General features: G+C 32.4%; 2 protein-coding genes across 3 annotated transcripts; one reads left to right on the forward strand and one right to left on the reverse strand.

The window, feature by feature from the left end:
- The first annotated feature begins 2,325 nt into the window (after positions 1-2,325).
- Positions 2,326-5,289, forward strand: LOC145004148 (palmitoyl-acyl carrier protein thioesterase, chloroplastic-like). 2 transcript variants are annotated; one of them, XM_078963044.1, is made up of 7 exons: positions 2,326-2,629; positions 3,270-3,862; positions 3,941-4,074; positions 4,162-4,275; positions 4,373-4,544; positions 4,637-4,705; positions 4,794-5,289. In XM_078963044.1, exons 2-7 carry the CDS (start codon positions 3,356-3,358, stop codon positions 5,037-5,039), a joined length of 1,242 nt encoding a protein of 413 aa, XP_078819170.1. In that variant the 5' UTR covers positions 2,326-2,629; positions 3,270-3,355; the 3' UTR covers positions 5,040-5,289. The 2 variants fall into 2 exon arrangements, with proteins under 2 accessions (XP_078819170.1, XP_078819171.1); XM_078963045.1 differs by lacking the exon at positions 2,326-2,629 and adding an exon at positions 2,653-2,786.
- Positions 5,290-11,378: 6,089 nt separating this feature from the next.
- Positions 11,379-13,175, reverse strand: LOC145006450 (integral membrane protein (Protein of unknown function DUF92, transmembrane)). The gene is made up of 5 exons (XM_078965534.1): positions 12,899-13,175; positions 12,720-12,833; positions 12,111-12,333; positions 11,742-11,990; positions 11,379-11,578 (listed from the first exon to the last, which is right to left on the reverse strand). The coding sequence occupies exons 1-5, from the start codon at positions 13,042-13,044 to the stop codon at positions 11,447-11,449; spliced, it is 864 nt and encodes a 287-aa protein (XP_078821660.1). The 5' UTR covers positions 13,045-13,175; the 3' UTR covers positions 11,379-11,446.
- Between the last annotated feature and the right edge of the window lie 9,143 nt (positions 13,176-22,318).

Consider the following 22,318-nt stretch of genomic DNA (forward strand, 5'->3'; position numbering starts at 1 on the left):
CCATTTGCTTATATGTAGATGACATGTTGATTTTTGGTACCGACCAAAATCAAGTGGATGAAACAAAGAAATTGTTATCATCCAAGTTTTCCATGAAAGATTTGAGAGGCTGATGTAATTCTTGGAATAAGAATTAAGAGGATGAACAAAGGATTGGTAATGACTCAAAGTCATTATATTGAGAAAATTCTCAAACGGTTTAATTTTACCGCTTGTTCTCCTGTGAGTACTCTTATGGATCCAAGTGTGAAATTAATGCCAAATAATGGCGTTTCCATTTCACAATTGGAATACTCTAAGACTATTTGTAGCTTGATGCACACCATGACAAGTACCTTACATGATATTGTTTTCGATATGGGTAGGTTGAGCAGGTATACTAGTAATCCAAATGCTCAATATTGGCAAACAGTAAATAGAGTGTTCAATTATCTCAAGGGAACCATAGATTATGGATCGAGTTATTTAGGAAGTCCTTCGGTTTTAGAAGGTCATTCAGATGCGAGTTGGATAACCAACATGGAGGACCATTTCTCAACTTCTGGTTGGGTATTCTTGCTTGGGGGAGGTGTCATTTCTTGGGCTTCCAAGAAGCAATATTGCATTACAAACTCGACAATGGAATCTGAGTTGATTGTGTTAGCAACTGCTGGTAAAGAAGCAGAGTGGCTTATGAATTTAGTCTATGAGATTCCTTTGTGCTCTAAACTGATAACACATATTTTTATCCTTTGTGATAGTGCAACCGCTTTGGCTAAGGCATATAACCATTAGCCAGGTTTATAATGGCAAGTCTAGACACCTAGGTGTTAGACATAGTATGATTAGAGAACTAATCATGAATGGTGTGATTTCGGTTGAGTTTGTGAAATCGCAGCAAAATTTGGCAGATCACTTGACTAAAGGTCTGACAAGAGACTTAGTGCACAAGACTGTAATCGGAATGGGATTAAAGTCCATTTAATTCTGTAATGATAAGACATCCAATTCCCTCCTAATATAATGTTAGGAGTTGAATTCAATGTGGAAAGCTCATACTTATAGATTGGAACACATGAATTATTCATCCCAGGTATGTGTTCGGTTCTGCAAGTTAGCCAGGTTGAAGTTTAACTTCTTAATAATTCCTTTGATAAATGTATGTGCATATACATGGAAAGGAGTTACCTATGTGATTGTGAAGTGTAGCCGCATTTCAAGAGGTTGTGGACTCGACCTTGATACGATCATGAGAGGATTGGGACACACGACTTTATAATAGTGTCAAGTTGTATTTTGCTAGAAATTCAATAAACTAGTATGTATTTTACTTTCTGGTATTCAAATGCGTTGATGGGTTCAATTCTTAGAACACTCTGATTCTCGAGTATTTGCAAATGTATGATACCAAGTGGAAATTCAATCGTTTCGATATTTTCATTATGTACTAGTTTGGTTTGTTTGATAAGGTTATGTCTGTTCAAGGGTTACAGTAAAATGGGGGAGGATTGTTGGTGATTTTAGTGTCACCATGTCATTTTAAGTAACTGTAACTGACATGTGAGCTAAGAAGCTTCATAATTTGTACGCTAATATATGTACGACGTTGTGTGGAGTGCACGCATGTATAAGATTGAATTAGAAGCCGGTTCGACGACTGGTCGGGTTTCCAAAGGGGCAGCGCCCCTAGCGGGGTCTAAGGGGCAGAGCCCCTGGCTGGGGTCCCGCTGGATTATCTTGACTTGCTTCTAAAGCAACTAATGACAACCCAACCCTAATATCGTTTAATATATAAACGGTTCTTCCTATTCAGAAGAAGGTTACGAATTTTAGCTCTCATTTTGGGTTTGGTTTGGAATATTTGAAAACCGATGTGATTGGTTATAGGTCAAAACTGACCCAAACTGACATATTCTCCCCCTAGTGTATATAGTAATATAGCTGAACCATTAAGTTTTTTGATGTAGTAAATCCATTGAGTTAAAAGAAACATCACATTAGCCATGATCAATAACACCTAGTTTAATGTAATAAACTAAAATGATGTGGTAGTTAGATGTATTCATGTTCTATATACACATTACAAATATACAAGACCATAAGTAGCACAACACACGTATGAGATAAGCTTCATCGATAGCACAACACAAGAGTATGTGATAATCTTTAGTTACGATTCTACTTCATAACATGTTGTAAACAATTAAAATTCATATATGATATCACAACATAGAAAAGCACATAGATGGCATAGGATGGCATTGTTGTAAATAGAAGGAAAAAAAGGTGCAATGAGTTTTGTAGAAGAAAAGAAAGTCGCTGGAGGCCAAATAATCCCTACCACCAAAATACCGCTGGCCATCTCTCTCACTCTCGCTTTCTATCCGTAGACAACGCAAAATTTTTTATTATTCGAAACGAAGAATCAGAGAAGAAAATTCAAATTTCTCCCCCAATTTCAAAAATCCAAACAAACTTCAAGCTTCAAAAATCAAAACAAATCAACCATCGAAAATCCTAGTTTTTCATTTTATTCATCTTTGGTTGGTTTTTTAATCCCGCTGTTAGGGTTTGCAGATCAATCAACAATGACAGCGCCTCTTTGGCATTAAGTATACGTGCTCTCGATTCTTCTTAAGCTCAGAGAAAGGTACGTTTACGGTTTACATGCATTACTCTATTTTTCTGATCAATAATTTTCCATTTTAATGTGATTTTGATTTTGTCTCCCAAAACATTGTATTGTATCGATTTGGGAAATGGAGTGGTCTGTATGATCCGATTCGACTTTTCAAGTGAAATGTGATGTGAGTTTTGTTTTTAAAAGTTAGGTTTTTATGGTTCTCATGTTTCAGATCTGTTGACACGAACACGTTTTCGTGAGATTTTTTTCTCCGTCTCTCATCTTTCTCCTTTTACCGTATCCGACAAATCAACGTCCTCTCGGTACTTTTTTCGAATCAAATATGAAATTGATGGCTATATTGCACTCTGTTCTTTTTGTTTGATTATTTCTACTGTAACATTTGTAAACCAATTATCTTGTTGCGTTGATGCTTCTCGAGTGAAACGTGTTAAAGGGAAAAAACGAACCACACCTGGCCCCCCAATAGTTGTCGGTGGGACATGTATGAACAGTTCGTGTATAATACGTGTTGGTCACCAACTTTATGGTTCAAAATTTATGACCTCTCCCATTTCGTAGGGAATTGCGACACCTCATAACCACTTTAACGAGTGTAACTTGTATATTTGTATCTAATTTTCTGTCTTCTTCATTCATTCATCAGCTTTGAGCTATTATTCTTCAACCTTGGCGACTCTTTTCGGTGTTGGAACTATATTTGAGAGAAATACACATTAGAATCTGCAAATCATGGTTGCCACAGCTGCAACTGCATCTTTGTTTCCGATTTCTTCCTCACAACCTGAATCCGGTGGCAAGAATTCCAGTAAGCATGGAGGTGGTTTGGGTAGTGTTGATATGCATGGAATGAAGACAAAATCCCGAGGTTTACAAGTTAAGACTAATGCACAGGCTCCTACAAAGGTAAATGGTACTAGAATAGGTGTGATGGATGGGCTCAACCTGAAGAATGATGATAATCCAACATCAACTGCTCCAAGAACTTTTATCAATCAACTGCCTGATTGGAGCATGCTACTTGCTGCTATCACAACCATTTTCTTGGCTGCTGAGAAGCAATGGATGATGCTAGATTGGAAAACTAAACGCCCTGACATGCTTTCTGATCTTGATCCTTTTGGTTTAGGTAGAATGGTTGAAGATGGGTTTGTTTTTCGTCAAAACTTTTCCATTAGATCTTATGAAATAGGGGCTGATCGAACTGCATCAGTAGAAACGTTAATGAATCATTTGCAGGTATCAAGAGATTTCCCGTACTCACTTCTTTGTGTGGGTGTGATTTTACTAAACTACCCTTTTGTGTTGATTTGACAGGAAACAGCTCTTAATCATGTAAAACACGTTGGACTCTTGGGTGATGGGTTTGGTTCGACTCCTGAGATGTGCAAAAAGAATTTATTTTGGGTGGTGACAAAGATGCAAGTTCTGGTAGATCGTTATCCCACTTGGTAAGCAAGCTATAAACTCTATTCATCTATGTGATAAATTTGACACTTTTACCCTTTTCTATTTTTACAAATTCGAATTAATTTCAGGGGCGATATGGTCCAAGTAGATACATGGGTCGCTGCTTCAGGGAAAAACGGTATGCGACGTGATTGGATGATACGCGATTATAAAACTGGAGAAATACTAACAAGAGCTTCAAGGTTGGAACTTTAACTAAAATTTTGCTTCTTTTTTTATCTTATTGTATATTTGGTTGATGATTTTAATTAAAAGGGTGTCTTGTTTTATATTTTTTAGCAATTGGGTGATGATGAATAAAGTTACAAGGAGGTTATCTAAAATACCTGATGAAGTCCGAGCTGAAATTGTGCAATTCTTTGTAGACACGCCTCCACTTGTTGATGATGACAACATTAAGTTGCCAAAATTCGATGACAATACTGCTGACCATGTTCGTAATGGTCTAACTGTAAGTAAAGTTTCATTTTTTTTTTTTTAAATCTTTTTATAAATTAGGTGAAGTGGTTTTTGAAATGTTTTATTTTGAAAAATATTATATAGCCAAAGTGGAGTGATTTGGATGTGAATCAGCATGTCAACAATGTGAAATATGTTGGCTGGATTCTTGAGGTATAAGTCTTTTTATCTTATTCTTTTGATCTTATAAAAAATTAGGTTTTGATTTTGTTGTTTGATTTACGTTTTTACCCTTTTGCAGAGTGCTCCGCAGCCTGTAGTGGAGAATTATGAGCTGGCAAGTATGACTTTGGAGTACAGGCGGGAGTGTATGAAGGACAGTGTGCTGCAGTCACTCACGTCCTTATTGGGAAATGACGAAAATGGGTCTGGTGATCCGAATCTTGTTGATTGTCAGCATCTGCTTCGATTAGAAGGAGGTGGGGGTGAAATTGTGAAAGGGAGAACAAAGTGGAGACCAAAATATGCAAACAGATTGAGTGGGTAGGTAAGTGGCATTATGGTCATTTTGGTATTATTGATACTTGTGTTGTTGCAAAATTATTTGCAATGTTTTGACCTCTCGTCTATATATAATATATATATATATATATATTGGGTTGGAAAGTGTAAGAATTAAGAAGCCTGTTGTAAGTAAGCCCTTCCCCTTTATGAACAAAACTATCTCTTTGGATTTTGCTTATTTGGATTGGATGTGGCAATTCTTTATTATTTTATAATCACCTGTTTCTTTGGAATGCGAGGGTAAAATAGTCATTTTGTGTATATGGTGCATTATACATACCGACATTATTAGTCATTCAGCACATTATCCATTCAGACATTATACTATAGTAAACAGATAAAATCTATAATGAAAGCTATGATGATTTTTTTAATCAATGTATTTGTATGGTTATTGATAGTAAATTATTATTTTTGTTGACGTGTTAAACTATCATGATAGTTTTTTTAGTTGAATTGTCTTTAAAATCTGACAAAATCGTTGATTTTTTGGAAGTTAGGTGGTTAGTTTTTAACAAATACATCGACAGTCTACCATAAAACTATATTATATATTAAAAAAAGTAATTAATTTAAATTTGTATAAATGTTATGACAATAATAATTTTCTGTCGAAAAGATAATTAGTGTGGTCTATTTAATATATTGTTATTTGACCAGCTTTTATTATGACTAACATTTTATAAAACAATTATAACAACACTTTATATATTAAAAATTAATAAGAATCAGAGCAAATAGTAAATTTATATTTTATTATCTTATATTATGCAGGAGATGTAAGCCGTAATTTTTTCATAGAGATCATTTTTGTAATTTTTTTTAAATACATGGATCATATTTGTAAAAAAAATATGCATATGGACTTTTCTATAAACTACATGGCAGATTTTGAAAATTATTTTCTATATAGAGATCAAACCTATAAATATATGAAATTCTTAAACACATTAACTATTTTTGTAAAAAAAAAAAACAATTACACATATACCTTTTTATAAATCATATGGTCTATCTTTGTAATTTGTTTTCTACAGAGGGGCCGAACCTGCAAATATATAAAAGTATTGTAGCTAAAGTGAACAACCTTTTATGAAACCTTATAGTGTTGTTTTATTTATACAATTTTAATTACACACTTGACTGTGTTGTTAGATCATCCATTATACCCACCACATACCACATATGTGGTGGGTGTCACATCAGTACCACATTCCTCTATCACTAACATGGGATACTTACCACTAACACACCATTCCATCTCATTTTTTTTAATTAAATTTAATTAAAAAATTCATATAATTATTTTTTTAAATACTAATTTTCATTAATTTAAAACACTAAATTACATTAATTAAAAACTACATTAATTAAAACGAAAAAAACACAACTTTAAAACTAAAAATTACATTAAGTAAAAAAAAACAATAAAAATAACATTAATAATTAAAAAGTTAAAAATACCAAACTTCTAATTTGTGTTTTTTTTAAGCAAGGTTATTCCATTTTTGGGGAATTTTTCAATTTTTGCCAAACTTTAACATGTCTAAAACGTTGATGATTTGTGTTTTTATATTGTTCCATGACCACATTAACCGCATCGATATCGGCTTCATGAACGTTGTTTATTACAAAGTTGTAAATTCCATTGAACTCAGAACATTTGACCTTCATATCGTGCCACTTCAAGCATATTTCATCAACATTTCGAATTGCACAATTCATTAAACCATGGAAAACACTTTCAACATTTCTCCAAAAAGAACCGGAAGTTTGACCAACGTCTTCTTCCGAAACTATCACCTATGCTTGTGCTAATTTCTCTTCTTCCTCTTCTGACCATTTCTTATTTTTAGGAGGCATGGTTTTTAAAGGATCAAACAACAAAAATATATCTAAAGGGAGAAGAATTGGATGAAAAATAAGAAGATGAGTGGTAGTGTTTATAGGTAAATATTGAAGAATTGCAAAATAGCCGTTAGAAGGGGAAGAAAGGTAAAAGGAGATTTAATGCAAGAAATGAAGGCTATTGGCCGTTTAGAATCGTTGTCTGGACAGAAGGCCACGACCACGACCCACCACGAACCACCGGGGTGGTGTGCACGGTCGTAGTTCGTGGCCACTTAGACCACGGACCATCTCATGCAATGTATACCAGTCGACCTTATACCCTTTTAATCTCTTAGAAAGGATTAACTTTTTTAATTTTAGTTGGGGAAAATATAGTAAAATACAATGTTTTAAAACTAGTTCGAATTGGTTGGACTAGGAACTGGTGACAAGAATAGCTCAATAATGATTGGTTTTATATCAATTACTAAACCTAATTGAACCAGATAGTTTCTTCAAAAACCGGCTTGAAGTGGTGTGATAAAACCTGTAAAAAGCCGTTTAAACCGGTTTATTGGATCTGTATGATTGGATTTCATTTAGTTGTTAATAAAACAACTTATTTTCAAAACAAGTTAGAACCTTTTCAGAGTGTATACAACTCGAAAACTGAGGTACGCCATCATCAAGGTAAGAAAATTCTTGGTTGAATCACAGTTGAACCGGTGAACAAACCAGTTCAACTAGAAAGCTTATTTTTAAAACTTGGTACAACAGCGACATGCATTTAAAGATGTTTGGTTATCGTCATTTAAGATCGGCCATCAAATTTTTAACAATTTTCCCAAATTGTCGAATTTCATTTAATATAGGAAAGACATTGGAGTGGATGAAATTTAACTTCATTTGTTTTTAGTGCATCAATGTGCAAGTGTCATGTGCACGTGTTGGGTGTGGGTTACCTAGTCATTGTCTTATTGCAAGGACAAAAACAATCAATATAGGTTGGCTTTGGCTATATATTTATGGTGAAGATATGTTAACGTTGAAGTTTGAACTATTTAAATATAAATATAAAATAATCGAATTGTGTATTACATGTCATCCTAATGAATCACAGAAAAAAGGTTTAGCTAAAGAGAATAGCATGTCAAATTTGTAAGGGTAATATAATAAAAAAATCATTATATTTTGCGTTTTTTATGGTTTAATTCTTATATTTTATTTTAGCAAATTATCTTTAATAAAAACGTAGTTGTAGCTTCTTCGGTTGAAGAGTAACACATCGATTCTTGAAAATCTTCAGCAACTGGAGCTACGTGGGTTATTCTTGCAACTCCCTATTTTAAGAGTTCGAAAACCATTTTATTATCTTTTTACAAAGATAATGAGCAGAACTAAGAATAAACTCAAAATAATAATAATAATAATAATAATAATAATAATAATAATAAAATAGAGAAATGATTTGAAGAAGACAAAGCTTCACTAACCTCCGATTTCGTCGTGGTCAAATGCTTGCATAAAGTGAAACTGTTAAAAGGAAGTAAAAACCCTAACTGTGGTTTTATAACATACAAATGATTAGTGGCGGAGCAAGGCTCAAAGCAAAGGGATATCCCAATTTTTTTTCCTGGGTATCACTGCAACGGCTGAGCATGAGACGACTCGGGTTAGTTTTTCCTAAAACTGAACCCAAAACCGACAGCCTCAGTTTTGAAAATTTTAAACCAAACTGAACCCAATACCATTGGTTTGGTTTTTCGGTTTTCAATTTGTACTTGGGTTTCCTAGTTTGGTTTTGGTTTTAAACCCAAACCTTAATGGAATCGTTAGCTAACTTCAAGTATTGTTATATAAACATAAAGTTGAAGTATCTTTTGATACTTCAATTGATGTGGACTTAAAGTGGATATCAAATAAAGCATGAGGATAACAACCTTATATAATAGATGAAAATAACTAAGTTTATATATGTTTGATGATGTGTGATAGAATAGTTGGGAAAATAAAAGAATAGAATAGTTGGAAAAATAAAAGATATGTAAACAAATAATTTGTAAGGAACAAAAATTGAACTTGAGACCTTTATTTCATTAAGCCAGCACTTTAACCAGTAAATTAAATATTTGTTTGTGTTTATAAGTGAAGGGATGTGTATATTTACACTACATAAAACAATTTTTTTTTCTAAAAAATTTAAACAACCGATTTTTTTTGAAGGGTATCCGGGATACCCTGGGATCCACCCTTGCAAATGATACGACTTTTCTTTTGGGTTGTTATGGGCCCTGCTTCTACAAGCCTAGATATAATCATGTTTTAATGAATTTAATCATTATTTTAATAAACGAATAGTTTTAATTTTTTTTGTTAGTGTTTTTTTTAATATAACTTCTCATTATTATGTCATGTAGATATATTAGACAACTCATTTTAAAATTCAAATTTACATTTTTTTAATTATATGTTAAATATGAAGTTATAATAACTTCAAATTTTTTGTATGTCTCTTAATGAATAATTTATTTAAAATAATTGATTAATAATTATAAATTTTTATTATGAAATTTAATTAATTTTATAACCCGTGGTTCCGATGGAGTTATAAACTAGTTAGTAATATAATAAGGGAATTCATCAACTTTAAAGTGTTATAAACTAATAATAAAGACTTTAAATTATTATGAAATTAGATGAATACCCTATATATTCCATGTAAACAAAATTATGTAACTAAGCCATTGTAATCAATTTGAAAAATAGTTATATGAGATTGAAAAGTTAATATAAAACATTATTATTATTTTATACGATATAATAAAAAAAATATTTATATATATATATATATATATATATATATATATATATATATATATATATATATATATATATATATATATATATATATATATATATATATATATATATATATATTGAACAATAATCTTTAATTTCACACATGTTCACAACAAGACTTAAACCTAACATCAAGGAAAAATTACAACATAAAAATCAATTGATGTTAGTTGAACACTAATAAATTTAAATATAATCTCGAATTTAATATTATATTTGGTATTATTGTATTTAACTAGATATATTGTCAATGCTCCGCATGAGCTGTGTGCGTCTGATTTGAGTGTCGTTTTTGTTAAAAGTTGCAGGTGGGATAATTCAACCCCTAATTTTTACAGACGGAGACGGATAGATAGAGACGATAAAAAACAAAAAAAAAAAATATGCGGACCAATATATAAAAATATACCAAAAGAAGAAAATGACAAACGACAGAAAGTGCAAGGGACAGGAAAAAACAAAAATATTAAATATGAGGATAAACCCGGACTTTGCCCCTGACCATTTTTTTTATGTTTTTTATGAAAAAATATAAAGGTTTATACTGTAAGGACTAAAAGTGTTAAAATGGCTAAAAAATTAAAGGAGTTGAAATTAACAAGTTTTTAAAAAAATGATAAAAGTTGTCAATTCCTTAAAGTTTTGTAGCCAAACTTTGAATATTAAAAGGTTTGAACTTTTATATATATATATATATATATATATATATATATATATATATATATATATATATATATATATATATATATATATATATATATATATATATTAATTTCCACTGCTAGATCATTAGAACCCCCGATTTTCAGTTTATCATTGTAAAAGCTATTTTAAGAAGCAAAATGCTATTTCATAGAATACATATTTATTCCCTTTTGTAAAAGTTACTATTTTACCGTGTTATGTTAGATAATTCGTCTATTTTAATTCTCTTTGTTAAAATATTAGGTAATACGGCTAATATTTTAGTTTTGTTTCACATGAAAAACGTGATTTCTAAATGCACATATTTTAATTCTCTTTAACTTCTTCAATTTATTCATGTAGATTTAAACCACTTGGGGGAAAAAACATCTTACGCGTATCATGAACATCATGTTTATGTCATCTAAAGGCAGAAGATCACAAGGACACTTCACTTATGTGTCGCGATGCTTTGTTTAATTCCAGATGAATGGATAAAGTTGTTATACCCTACAACGTTTCATGCCATTTGCAATGATTTCGAGTTAGATGCACAAAATTTTTAAGGCCCGATTTTAGCTTAATGTACATTTCATTAGGCTATGCATGTGATATTGGAACAAAAATGAAATTTTTTCTAGGGTTTTAAAAGAATAAATTCTAAAGAGGAGGAAACGATCTTTAATCTATTAAACAACAATGACTCAAACAACCGATTCATTGTTTTAACGTAATAAATCAAACAATCTATTAAACATCTTGGTTTCTAAATTTTACATAATAAATCTAGTGAAAATATTTTTTACATTCATTGCTAGTTATTTGGGGATGAAATAGGTTTTTTTTTTTTCTTGATTATCAAACTTGAGTATCGTGTAAATTTCATTTTCCGTTTGTACGTAACAAACATAAACTCATAAAAGCCATAAAATTTAACATGATATGTGAATGAAGGGTGCAACATGGATAATGGCATTATGGCAATATTTAGCAGATTAAAAGGGTAAAATTGTACATTCAGAAGATGTATAAGCAGATGAAAGAGGTAAGCACTGAAGTTAAAAATACCGATACGAGATTCACACCATTGTTGTCAAGTATACTGAGTCCCGAGATCCTCTTCACTGTGGGTCCCGGTTTCGATACAACCTAACAAAAAAAAAACCAAAGTCTAATGTTTTAACCAATCACTACATAAGACAGATAAATGACTAAATCGATAAAACGATGAAAGTACAGTATAGGACAGAACAGAACAGAACAGAACAGTTTGTACTGCATTTTGTCTACTTTAACCAAGAAAATTAAATACCTTGTTACGAACACTGCAGAATCCACTAAACTGCAGAGTTGCTCCTAAAATGGAATCGATTAAGCTTCCTGCAAGTCCTGCTATAGCAGAAAGAGGTATGACAAATAGCTGCTTCAAGAAGGGATCATTGGTGCAACTTTTTGTGAAAAATCCTGGTAAAATAAATGCTAATCCAATCACACTTCCTGCTGCTGCAGCTGCTTCAAGTCCAGCTTTTGTTATTCCACCATTTGTACCCCTACGAACAGGCTGTTAAACAAGAATCATTCAAAAGGATCAAGTCATGGAAATCTTGGAAAGTTTGGGAAGCATTACATTTGAGGAGAACAAGAGAGATTTTGATTCATGAAAGAAAAAAAAAGGTCTCACCCTAAATGTAGTAATCAACCGAGGCTGTTCATCACTGAGTACTCCAAGCTCAGAGGACCAGGTGTCTCCATTGCAGCATGAGTAATGACCAATCAGGCCACCAACAAGAGCTGTTATAATCTTTGATTGTTTTGAGTCCAAACAGGTATCCTGTGATGTTGTCAACCCCCAAAATGCTATAACCAAAACTGAAGCAATTCCACCATTGGATAGAACTTGTATCCTGTATAGAAACAGGGGCCACAGGCATAAATGAAACAAAAGTAGATAAAAAATTAACAAGAATGCTTGAGACAAGAAACATCTCAAGTAATTTGGAAACTGAGGATGTGTAATTGTGGAGTAATGCATTGGGAAACAGTTTGCTAAGCATAGTTCTGCAATTTCTGATTTCTGAAATTAGGGCTCTACTTGCTGCTTGTTAAGAAGTTAATCTCGAATAGAAATTCAGTTAACAAACTAAGGTAATCATCATCTTTGTTCATAATCGGAGATAACGATAAATACATTTGGAACTGGAACTGGTCATATTATAGTAATATCGATAACAAGCATACCATCGTTAGGGCAAAACATGGAGAAAATGAGAATTAAACAGAGAAACAGTACCAATTTCGTTGACCTCCTTCCTTGAAATCAGCATCAAGAGTCCGCTTTCTATCCTCCCCCATTTTAGTAAGCTTCGACGATGTGAAGAAGAAAGCCAACAACATCGCTCCAAATCTACCAAAACAACAAAATTACAGACACGCGAAGACTACAATACACAAATTTGAAATCAAATTAACCTGTAATTGACGGAGAGATGAACAGCCATGACAAAGAAACCGGCGAATGCGCCTGAAACATCTAGAGAGTTTTTCCTGTAAGCTCTAAGGGCGATTAGGGATGAGATTAGCACCGCGATCATCACTTGAACCAATTGATCCTCCATTTGTGAACTGATTTTGCCCTAGAACATTAGCCTTGGACCTAACCAGAAATCCACAGAAACAATCGCTGGTGTTTCTGATGAAACCACAGGGAGATTGTGGAATAAAGTTTGTCGTTTTGGGCAGTTGGGTACGTGCAGTCAACAAAGTTCGCTACATTAGTCAACTTGGTCATGCCAATTAAGTAATTGAAAATTATACAGTAAGATAAATTAGTATTTAATATAGTAAAATATCATACTCTATGCTACTGCTATTTGATAGCATGATGGGGGTATCAACTCATTAATTGATTAATTAGAGTTTTCAAAGTAAAATGATTTGATAATATGAAAGTGTAGTGTTGTATTAGAATGAAATAAAAGTACGATGGTATAAAAACAAATAAGTAGAAATACATTGTTATTTATTGTATTTAGTCTTATATTTTATGCTTATATTATTTTAGAATATGTTAAGGAATTAAAATTAGATTCCGTACCAACATTGACAATGTATTTTTTTTTTTTGCCATAAAAGCAGCATGCTTTCATTCTTTTTGATTTCCAGTAATAGAATATGTTTTGTTTTACACAATTTAGTAAAAAAGATAACAAAACCCCCTTTTCACATTTGAAATTGATTTCCATGGGAGCTTTGCAACAATTTTTATTTGGCACATAGATTTCAGGGCCAAAGCATTTCTAGATGCGGAAACCAACAATATAGATGTAAAGTGCAATGTATTTTTTTTTGGGGTTTCACTCGATTGATATGGTTGTGTCAAATGACAATGTACTTGATTTTTTGGGTTTCACTCCACCGATATGGTTCTGTGTCAAAGGGCAATGAACTTTTATTTCACCGCTTTTAGTAATTAGTATTCGTCTACCTGATCCACCAAACAAAACAATGAAACAAAAAAATTTGACGCGTACAACACACGAGCCTCTTTACTAATTATAATATAAACCTATTAACAAAAAAACTAATCGACCATTTATACTACAAAAGTTAAAGCTAAATCTTTTATTTGCATAAATAATATTAAAATTATTCTTACTTTTGCTTTTCCAAGATGAAAAGGATCCGTTTTCAAGAAAATGACAATCTTTATGATCATTTATCGGAATCTATTTTTTGTTTTAGGTTTATGTAAGTATCGTTAGATTTAGGATTAAAAACACATATACTGACCCGTTCTTCGGATTCCAGACCTCGTATAACATCATGTAATATGTTTTCCCCCTTTTGCACAATAACACGTTAAATAAGATTGTATTTTTTTTTATTAAGAGGGTGTTTGGATAGGGAAAAAGAGGGTGTTTTCCCCCTATTGCTTATTGCTTATTCCCACCACAATAAGCTAAGTTTAAGTGTTTTGATATGAATCCTTAAAAATCAACTTATTGCGGTAGGAATAAGCTAAATACGTTGATTTTAATAAACATCTCCCCTCTTGCTTATTGTTTATTCCCACCACAAACACTTTCGTAAAAACTACTTATTCTCACTGCAATAAGCTAATAAATTATAAACCAATTTATCCAAACACCCCTTAAACTTTTTAATTTGACTCGAAAACAGGAAATGGTTTGTTTTTCTATTTCAACAAGTTTCAGTCGAACTTAATGCATGTTACTTAAAGGCAATCATTTGTTTTTAAAAAAAGAGGTCAAGTAAATTCGAAATGTAAGGAATCTAAAAGTTATCACTTATTAAAAAGAAATCTAAAAAAGTTGTAACACCATGATTTTCAAGTATAAGTTTTTGGCTTGTTGTCTTTGCGATTTTGAGATTTATCCAGACACCACAGCGTGACAGAGTGTGTACCACGGGATGGTGTTCATTTAAACACCACAAAATAGTAGGCTTCTCACCACATCATGGTGACGGTTGGGGTTCAAACCCTAAGTTTCGGGCTTTGAGACATATATAAGGAATAATAAGGCTAGGGTTTCGACCACCCTCAACCCCCATCACCCCAAAAGCAACCTTTGCAAACCCTTATTCACTCTTATATGTATTAAAGACTGAATAAGGTTTTAGATTTGTCAGTGTCCCCATGGTATGGTCGAGTGATGACCCCGACATTGTGGAAAAATCCTTCACGTTTTTTGGTTTGCATGAGACCACGATGTGGAAAATGAACTTGCCACAACATGGTGGTCCGTTGAGTTGATTTTGACCGTTGACTTTTTGAGAATACATTTTATACTCTGATTATCTTATGATGGAATGAATTGGATGGTTTTTATCTTATTAAAAATGAAATGTTTACCTAGTATTTTTGAATGTTACAAAATTCAACGTGTAGTGGTTAGTGATTATTTCACTTCGTTGCCTAAACGTATCCAATTGCTATAAACAACAAAAGTTTATTTCATAATCTCCCTGAGTTTTCATCAGCTATAGACCTTCAGTTGCATCCATTCTTTAATGGGTTTCTCAAAATTAAAATTAGAGTAATCAGATGTCTGCCATAGGTTTTTGAAGGTTTGTTGATGATAAAAGCTTGAAAGTTTGACAACTTTGTAGTTGTACAATAGTTGTAGGATCATACCAAAACCCAAAATACAAACTCTAGACTTGTTATTTTTCAATATATGAATGTTTATTCTAACCAAGAGGGAAAATTGGACTAAATTACTTGTGGTTTTAAGTTATATACATATCAAGAGGGAAAGTTAGCATGGTTTATTTCTCTATGAATTTTTTGGTTTTATCCGAGAACTCATTAAGGAACTTCTCATCAACAAAAGTTAAAGAAAGTTGTTCATCATTAAACACCTCTTCCCAATTTTCATCACTTTCTTGATTTTGTAATTGTAGTGCTGTTTGTGTTTTTTTTTTTTTCACTCGCTTCTTTTGGTATATTACAAAACAAATGCTCTATTATTTTCAGCAAGAAATAACAACATAGTTCCATTTTATTATAACATCTTACGTTTATTTATTTCTTTTGAAGAATCTCACTTGTTATATTATTGGTATGAATAAAATATTATTGGTGGATTTTTTTACACCACTTTCCTTTTTATTATATGACATTGTTGGTTTTGTTTTTTTCATATATAGTTATTTTATATTTTATATTTTTAACAAAAGTACCTAATGTAAGAGATAGATAAATATAACCCTCAAACTAAATTATAAAATAATAAAAAAACATTGTTAAAAAACGACACTCAAATCATTCCCAACATCTTCATTTCTTATATCTTTTTATGACAAAGAAACAGAAGGTTTTCATATACTTACAACTGAAAACTCACTACAAATAACCTAATCTACTCTCAACTACGAAACACTCATCCTAATCTACTCATCTTCTTTATACAATCTGTTTGTTACAAATGAATTAGAACAAACAAAAACAAGAACTCGATATGAAACAAGAGAGATAGACAATCGCTCCAAGAAACCCTGATGCTCAGATTTGAAAACAGATGAACAATGACTCTCTCACTCTTCTAGAAAATATCCCCTCTCTTTTATACTTCGGTTTTATCCGTATAACAATAAGATCCGAGTGAGGATCCGCGTGTATACCTGTTAGGACTCGTATGCGTACCTGTTTCCTTATACCAAAATAATCTTTTATATATAAATATTTGATTGTAATGCATATTAACATTTCAACATCCCCCCTCAATCAAATATTTATTATTTTTTACAAAAGACATCAATAAGACCCAACCTTTTTAGAAAAAACTCATGCTGTTTAACACTTAATGATTTTGTAAGACAATCAGCATTTTGATTACACGAACTTATTTTTACTAATTTCAACACACCACTTGAAATTTTTTCCCTAATAAAATGAAGATCAACTTCAAAATGCTTGGTTCTTTCATGAAACACTGGATTAAAAGCTAGCTTAATAGTTGAATCATTATCACAGTATACTGAAACAGGAATAATATCTTTAATATTTAATTCAAATAAAACTTTTAAAACCCACAATATTTCACATGTAATAGAACCTAAGGCTCTATATTCTGATTCAGTTGATGATCTTGATACTGTAGATTGCTTTTTACTTTTCCAAGAAATCAAAGAATTATTGAAATAAACCAAATAACCTGTTACAGATTTTCTGGTGGTAAGACATTTAGCCCAATCTGCATCTACAAATCCTTTTAATTCAAAACCATCATGTTTTGTCAAAGCAATACCTTTCCCAGGATTATTTTTTAAATATCTCAAAATTCTGAAAGCAATTTTTAAATGAGATTTTCTGGGCTTATGCATGTACTGACTAAGAACTTGAACTGCATAAGAAATATCAGGCCTTGTAATAGTAAGATAAATCAGCTTTCCTATAAGTCTTTGAAATTCAGTTTTATTACTCAACAACTCATCCTTTTTATCAAAGTCTCCTGAACTTATCACAAAATTAGTCTCTAGTGGTGTAGCTACAGGTTTACACCCAAGCATACCATATTCGTGTAAAGCTCAAGGCAGTATTTTCTTTGATTTAAACACAACCCACACTCAATATTTACTACTTCTATTCCTAAAAAATATTTGAGTGTACCTAAATCTTTAATTAAGAATTGACTTTTCATAAATTCTTTTACTTTCTTAAGTTCAAATTCATCACTACCAGTCAAAATAATATCATCTACATACACCAAAAGAACAGTAATAGAACTATCACATTTTCTAATAAACAAAGAATAATCATTAACACTTTGTTGAAAACCAAACATAAACAATGCAGCACAGAGTTTTTCATTCCATTTTCTAGGTGCCTATTTAAGACCATATAAAGACTTAGTCAATTTACAGACTCTAAGATCATTTTCAGAATAATAACCAGGTGGAAGACACATATATACATCTTCTGAAAGATCCCCATACAGAAAAGCATTATTTATGTCCAACTGATATAATGACCATGAGTAATGAACAGACAGAGAAATAACAATACGAACAGTTACTATTTTTGCAACAGGAGAAAAAGTCTCCTCAAAATCAATTCCCTCTCTTTGATTATAACCTTTTGCAATTAATCTAGCTTTATATCTCTCAACCTCACCATTAGATTTATATTTAATTTTATACACCCACTTACATCCAATTGCTTTCCTGTTTTTAGGTAGACTAGTTATTTCCCAAGTATTATTTCTATGTAAAGCTTCCATTTCCTCATTCATAGCCTTGACCCAATTTGGATCAGTAACAGCTTCACTAAAACTTTTAGGTTCAATTGTTTTATTCAAATTTGAAACAAAACATTTAGTTTCAGAATTAAGACAAGAATAATTCACAGTTCTTTCAATACCATACTTATATTTACCTTCTACCACATAATCAACAAATTTAACAGGCATTCTTGACTCACGTCTAGACCTGGAGGGACCCAAAGATTGCTCAATTGAAGGTAAAAAATGAGACTGACTATCTTCCTCAGACACACTAGAAGAAGAAGGAACCGAGGACCCAGTAGGAGGCACAACTGCCTCGCCACTTCGGTTAATAGTCTCATTACTGACATCATCCAAGTCAATGGCTGCACCAGCACCATCCAACTGGGACTCAATTCTCAACTCATCAGGATTAATAGAATCATTTTGATAATCATTAGTGTTAAAGTCATCATAGGAAAAAGGATCACTAGGGCCTGAAACACTTGTCACTTTATCAACAGAAGTTGATTTTAGTTTAAATGGAAAGACAGATTCATAAAATTTTACATCCCTGGATACAAAAGATGAGTTAGAATCAAGACTAAGAAGCTTATAAGCCTTTTTATCAATAGAATATCCTAACAAAACACATTTCTCAGCACGTTCAGAAAATTTATCACCTATATTAAGTTTAACAGCAAAACATAAACAGCCAAAAACTCTAAGATGATAAAAAATAGGTGCCCTTTTAAAAACCAACTCATAGGGTGAAAACCCATTTAAAACAGAAGAAGGCATCCTATTTATCAAAAAAACTGAAGTTAAAATAGCATCACTCCAATATTTAACAGGAAGCCCTGATTGAAAAAGAAGTGATCGTGCCACATTGAGAATGTGTCTATGCTTTCTCTCCACAACTCCATTTTGTTGTGGAGTGTAAGCACAAGAGGTTTGATGTAAAATCCCATTTTCAATCCAAAAATAATTCATCTGATTGTTTACAAACTCAGTCCCATTATCAGATCGAATCACTTTAACTTTTACATCAAACTGAGTTTGAAGAATATTCACAAAGGATTTAAAACAACAAAAAACTTCACTTTTTGATTTTAAAAGAAAAACCCAAGTTGCCCTAGTAAAATCATCCACAATAGTCAGAAAGTATTTAAAACCTTCAACTGAAGCAAGTCTATATGGTCCCCAAACATCCAAATGAACTAATTCACCAATCATAGTAGAAGCATGTTGACTATGAGGAAATGATTCCCTGGTTTGTTTAGCCTTATGACAAACATCACAGGGTGGAAGTGATTCATTACCAAGTTTTAATTTTTCTTTCAAATGTCCTAGAACTTGATCAGCTGGATGACCTAGTCTACTGTGCCAAGTAAATTTAGATACATAACATCTAGTATTAGAAAAATCAGAAGAGTTACCTGAGGGGATACAATCAAGATAGTACAGCCCCCCAGATTCCCTACCACTCTCCACCATCTCCTTTGATAGTGAATCTTGGATTTTGCAATTATTCTTAGAAAATACAACCTCACACCTACTATCTTTGCACAACTTATGTACAGACACAAGATTAACATTAAAATCAGGTACAACAAAGACATCAAACAATGTGAGACATGAAGACAACTGAAGATTTCCTATTTTGTTCACAGGTGCAGATGATCCATTCGGATGTTTTACAAAAAGATTAAGACCAGACACATTGACTGCATCTCTAAGTTGGGACTCAGAGGAAATCATATGTTGATTTGCCCCTGAGTCGATAATCCAACTTTGAGAACTATCAGTATTAGAAAAAGAGTTACAACAGTGAAACAAGGATGTACCTGCCATATTACCAGGTGCAATAACATCCTCGCTGGAAGACTTCTCATTTATCAACCGAAGAAATTTATTATATTGTTCACTAGTGAGATAGTGAACATCACTCTTATGAACAGACTCAGAGTGAACATTAGAATTAACATTATTAGGCTCAATAGTAGAAGAATTCACAGAAAGAGTTCCAGTTTTCTGATTATTATTTCCATTTCTGAATTTAAAATCTTTTGGATAACCAATCAATTTATAACATCTATCAATAGAATGACCTTTAACACCATAATTTTTACATTGCAACTGATTTCTCGACCTATTCTGATCCTGTGACTTCTTAAATTCACTTGTTTTACTATTGAAAGATGACACTTGAGTTTTAGAAGAACTGGAAACCCCTAAAGAACCATGTTTTTGAAGAGACTCTTCTCTTGATAAGATAGAAAAGGCAGATTTAACATTTGGTAGTGGTTCCATTAACAAAATATGACTTTTAACTTGGTTATAAGTATCATCAAGACCACTAAGAAACTGCATTAATTTCATTAGTTTAGAATGATCACTAAGTTTGGTAGCAGCCTCACATACACACTCTGTTAAGCTAGTTAAACCATCAAATTCTTTCCATAACGAATCAAGTTTATTATAGTAATCTGAAAGAGAAGAGCCATTTTGTTTTAAGTTGTTAATCTGCTGATGAATATTGAATATTATGGATCCATCAACTTTGTTATAGGTTTCAAACAATTCATTCCAAATATCCTCAGCTTTATCAGAATACACATGACTAGCATAAATTGACTTAGATATTGATCCTAAAATCCAATTGCAAGCAACAGCATTGACACGTTCCCATTTAGAAGACTTAGATGACTCAGTGTTATTAAGAGTAAGTGTACCATCTACAAACCCTAGCTTATTTCGAGCCTTAAGCCCTCTTATCATAGCACTACGCCATAGACGATAGTTCTCATTACTAGTGAGTTTAATAGTAATGATAGAGGTTACATCATTATCAGAAGGATGAATATACAATGGATCATCAAAATCAATTGGGGTACCTGGAGTAGTAGAATCTTTTTCTTTGGTAGACCCACTACCCTATGGTATATCAGCCATTAGAGATCAACGAAAAAAAGAACACACAAAAAGAAGTAACAAGAAAAACACAAGGAACAAGAATGTTGACTTAATGTCCAGATGGTCACCACAGTTTGTCGGGGCCCAAGACAGTCAACCACCAAGTTCAATCAAGATCAGGGATAAACAAGGACACAAAAAACAAAACAACCAACCGATGTACACAAGATACCAGAATATCTCACAATCACAGTCAAGAAAAGGATAAAAGAAGGAACAAGAAACCTCACAGTGCACTAATCCGAATTGTTTATAAGATCGACTCCCTAAATCCGTTCTCTTCGAGGGTTTATCAGTGATGAAATCTGACCCCAAGAGAGTTATTTCAGATAGGGATTTATCGATCTAGCTTCAAAGTTTTAATACAGATCGTCAAAGAGCTTCCAATCCAGATCGATCCTTACGAGCCTGCACAATCAAAACAACAGCTAGCAGTACCAGGATCTTGATGACCAGTTTAAACAATCAATCGGGTATTACGAAGAAACCCTAACCAAAATAGAACACAAAAACGAAAAACGAGTTCAAAAGTGAGTAGTGATGAATACCTTTTACTAATCGGTTGATGAGAGCTTCAAAAAGACGATCGGAGTGACAAGATCAAAAAACCTTCAACCTTACGCTCTGATACCATGTTAAAAAACGACACTCAAATCATTCCCAACATCTTCATTTCTTATATCTTTTTATGACAAAGAAACAGAAGGTTTTCATATACTTACAACTGAAAACTCACTACAAATAACCTAATCTACTCTCAACTACGAAACACTCATCCTAATCTACTCATCTTCTTTATACAATCTATTTGTTACAAATGAATTAGAACAAACAAAAACAAGAACTCGATATGAAACAAGAGAGACAGACAATCGCTCCAAGAAACCCTGATGCTCAGATCTGAAAACGGATGAACAATGACTCTCTCACTCTTCTAGAAAATATCCCCTCTCTTTTATACTTCGGTTTTATCCGTATAACAATAAGATCCGAGTGAGGATCCGCGTGTATACCTGTTAGGACTCGTATGCGTACCTGTTTCCTTATACCAAAATAATCTTTTATATATAAATATTTGATTGTAATGCATATTAACATTTCAACAAACATTTAATGTCTTTATGAGTTAAACCATAATTAAACCAAAATAGTAACAATAATCTAAAACGCTTATAGAAAATTAGAATGC

Source organism: Lactuca saligna, chromosome 7 (genome assembly GCF_052625555.1).
Source record: "Lactuca saligna cultivar CGN05327 chromosome 7, ASM5262555v1, whole genome shotgun sequence".
NCBI lineage: Eukaryota > Viridiplantae > Streptophyta > Magnoliopsida > Asterales > Asteraceae > Lactuca > Lactuca saligna.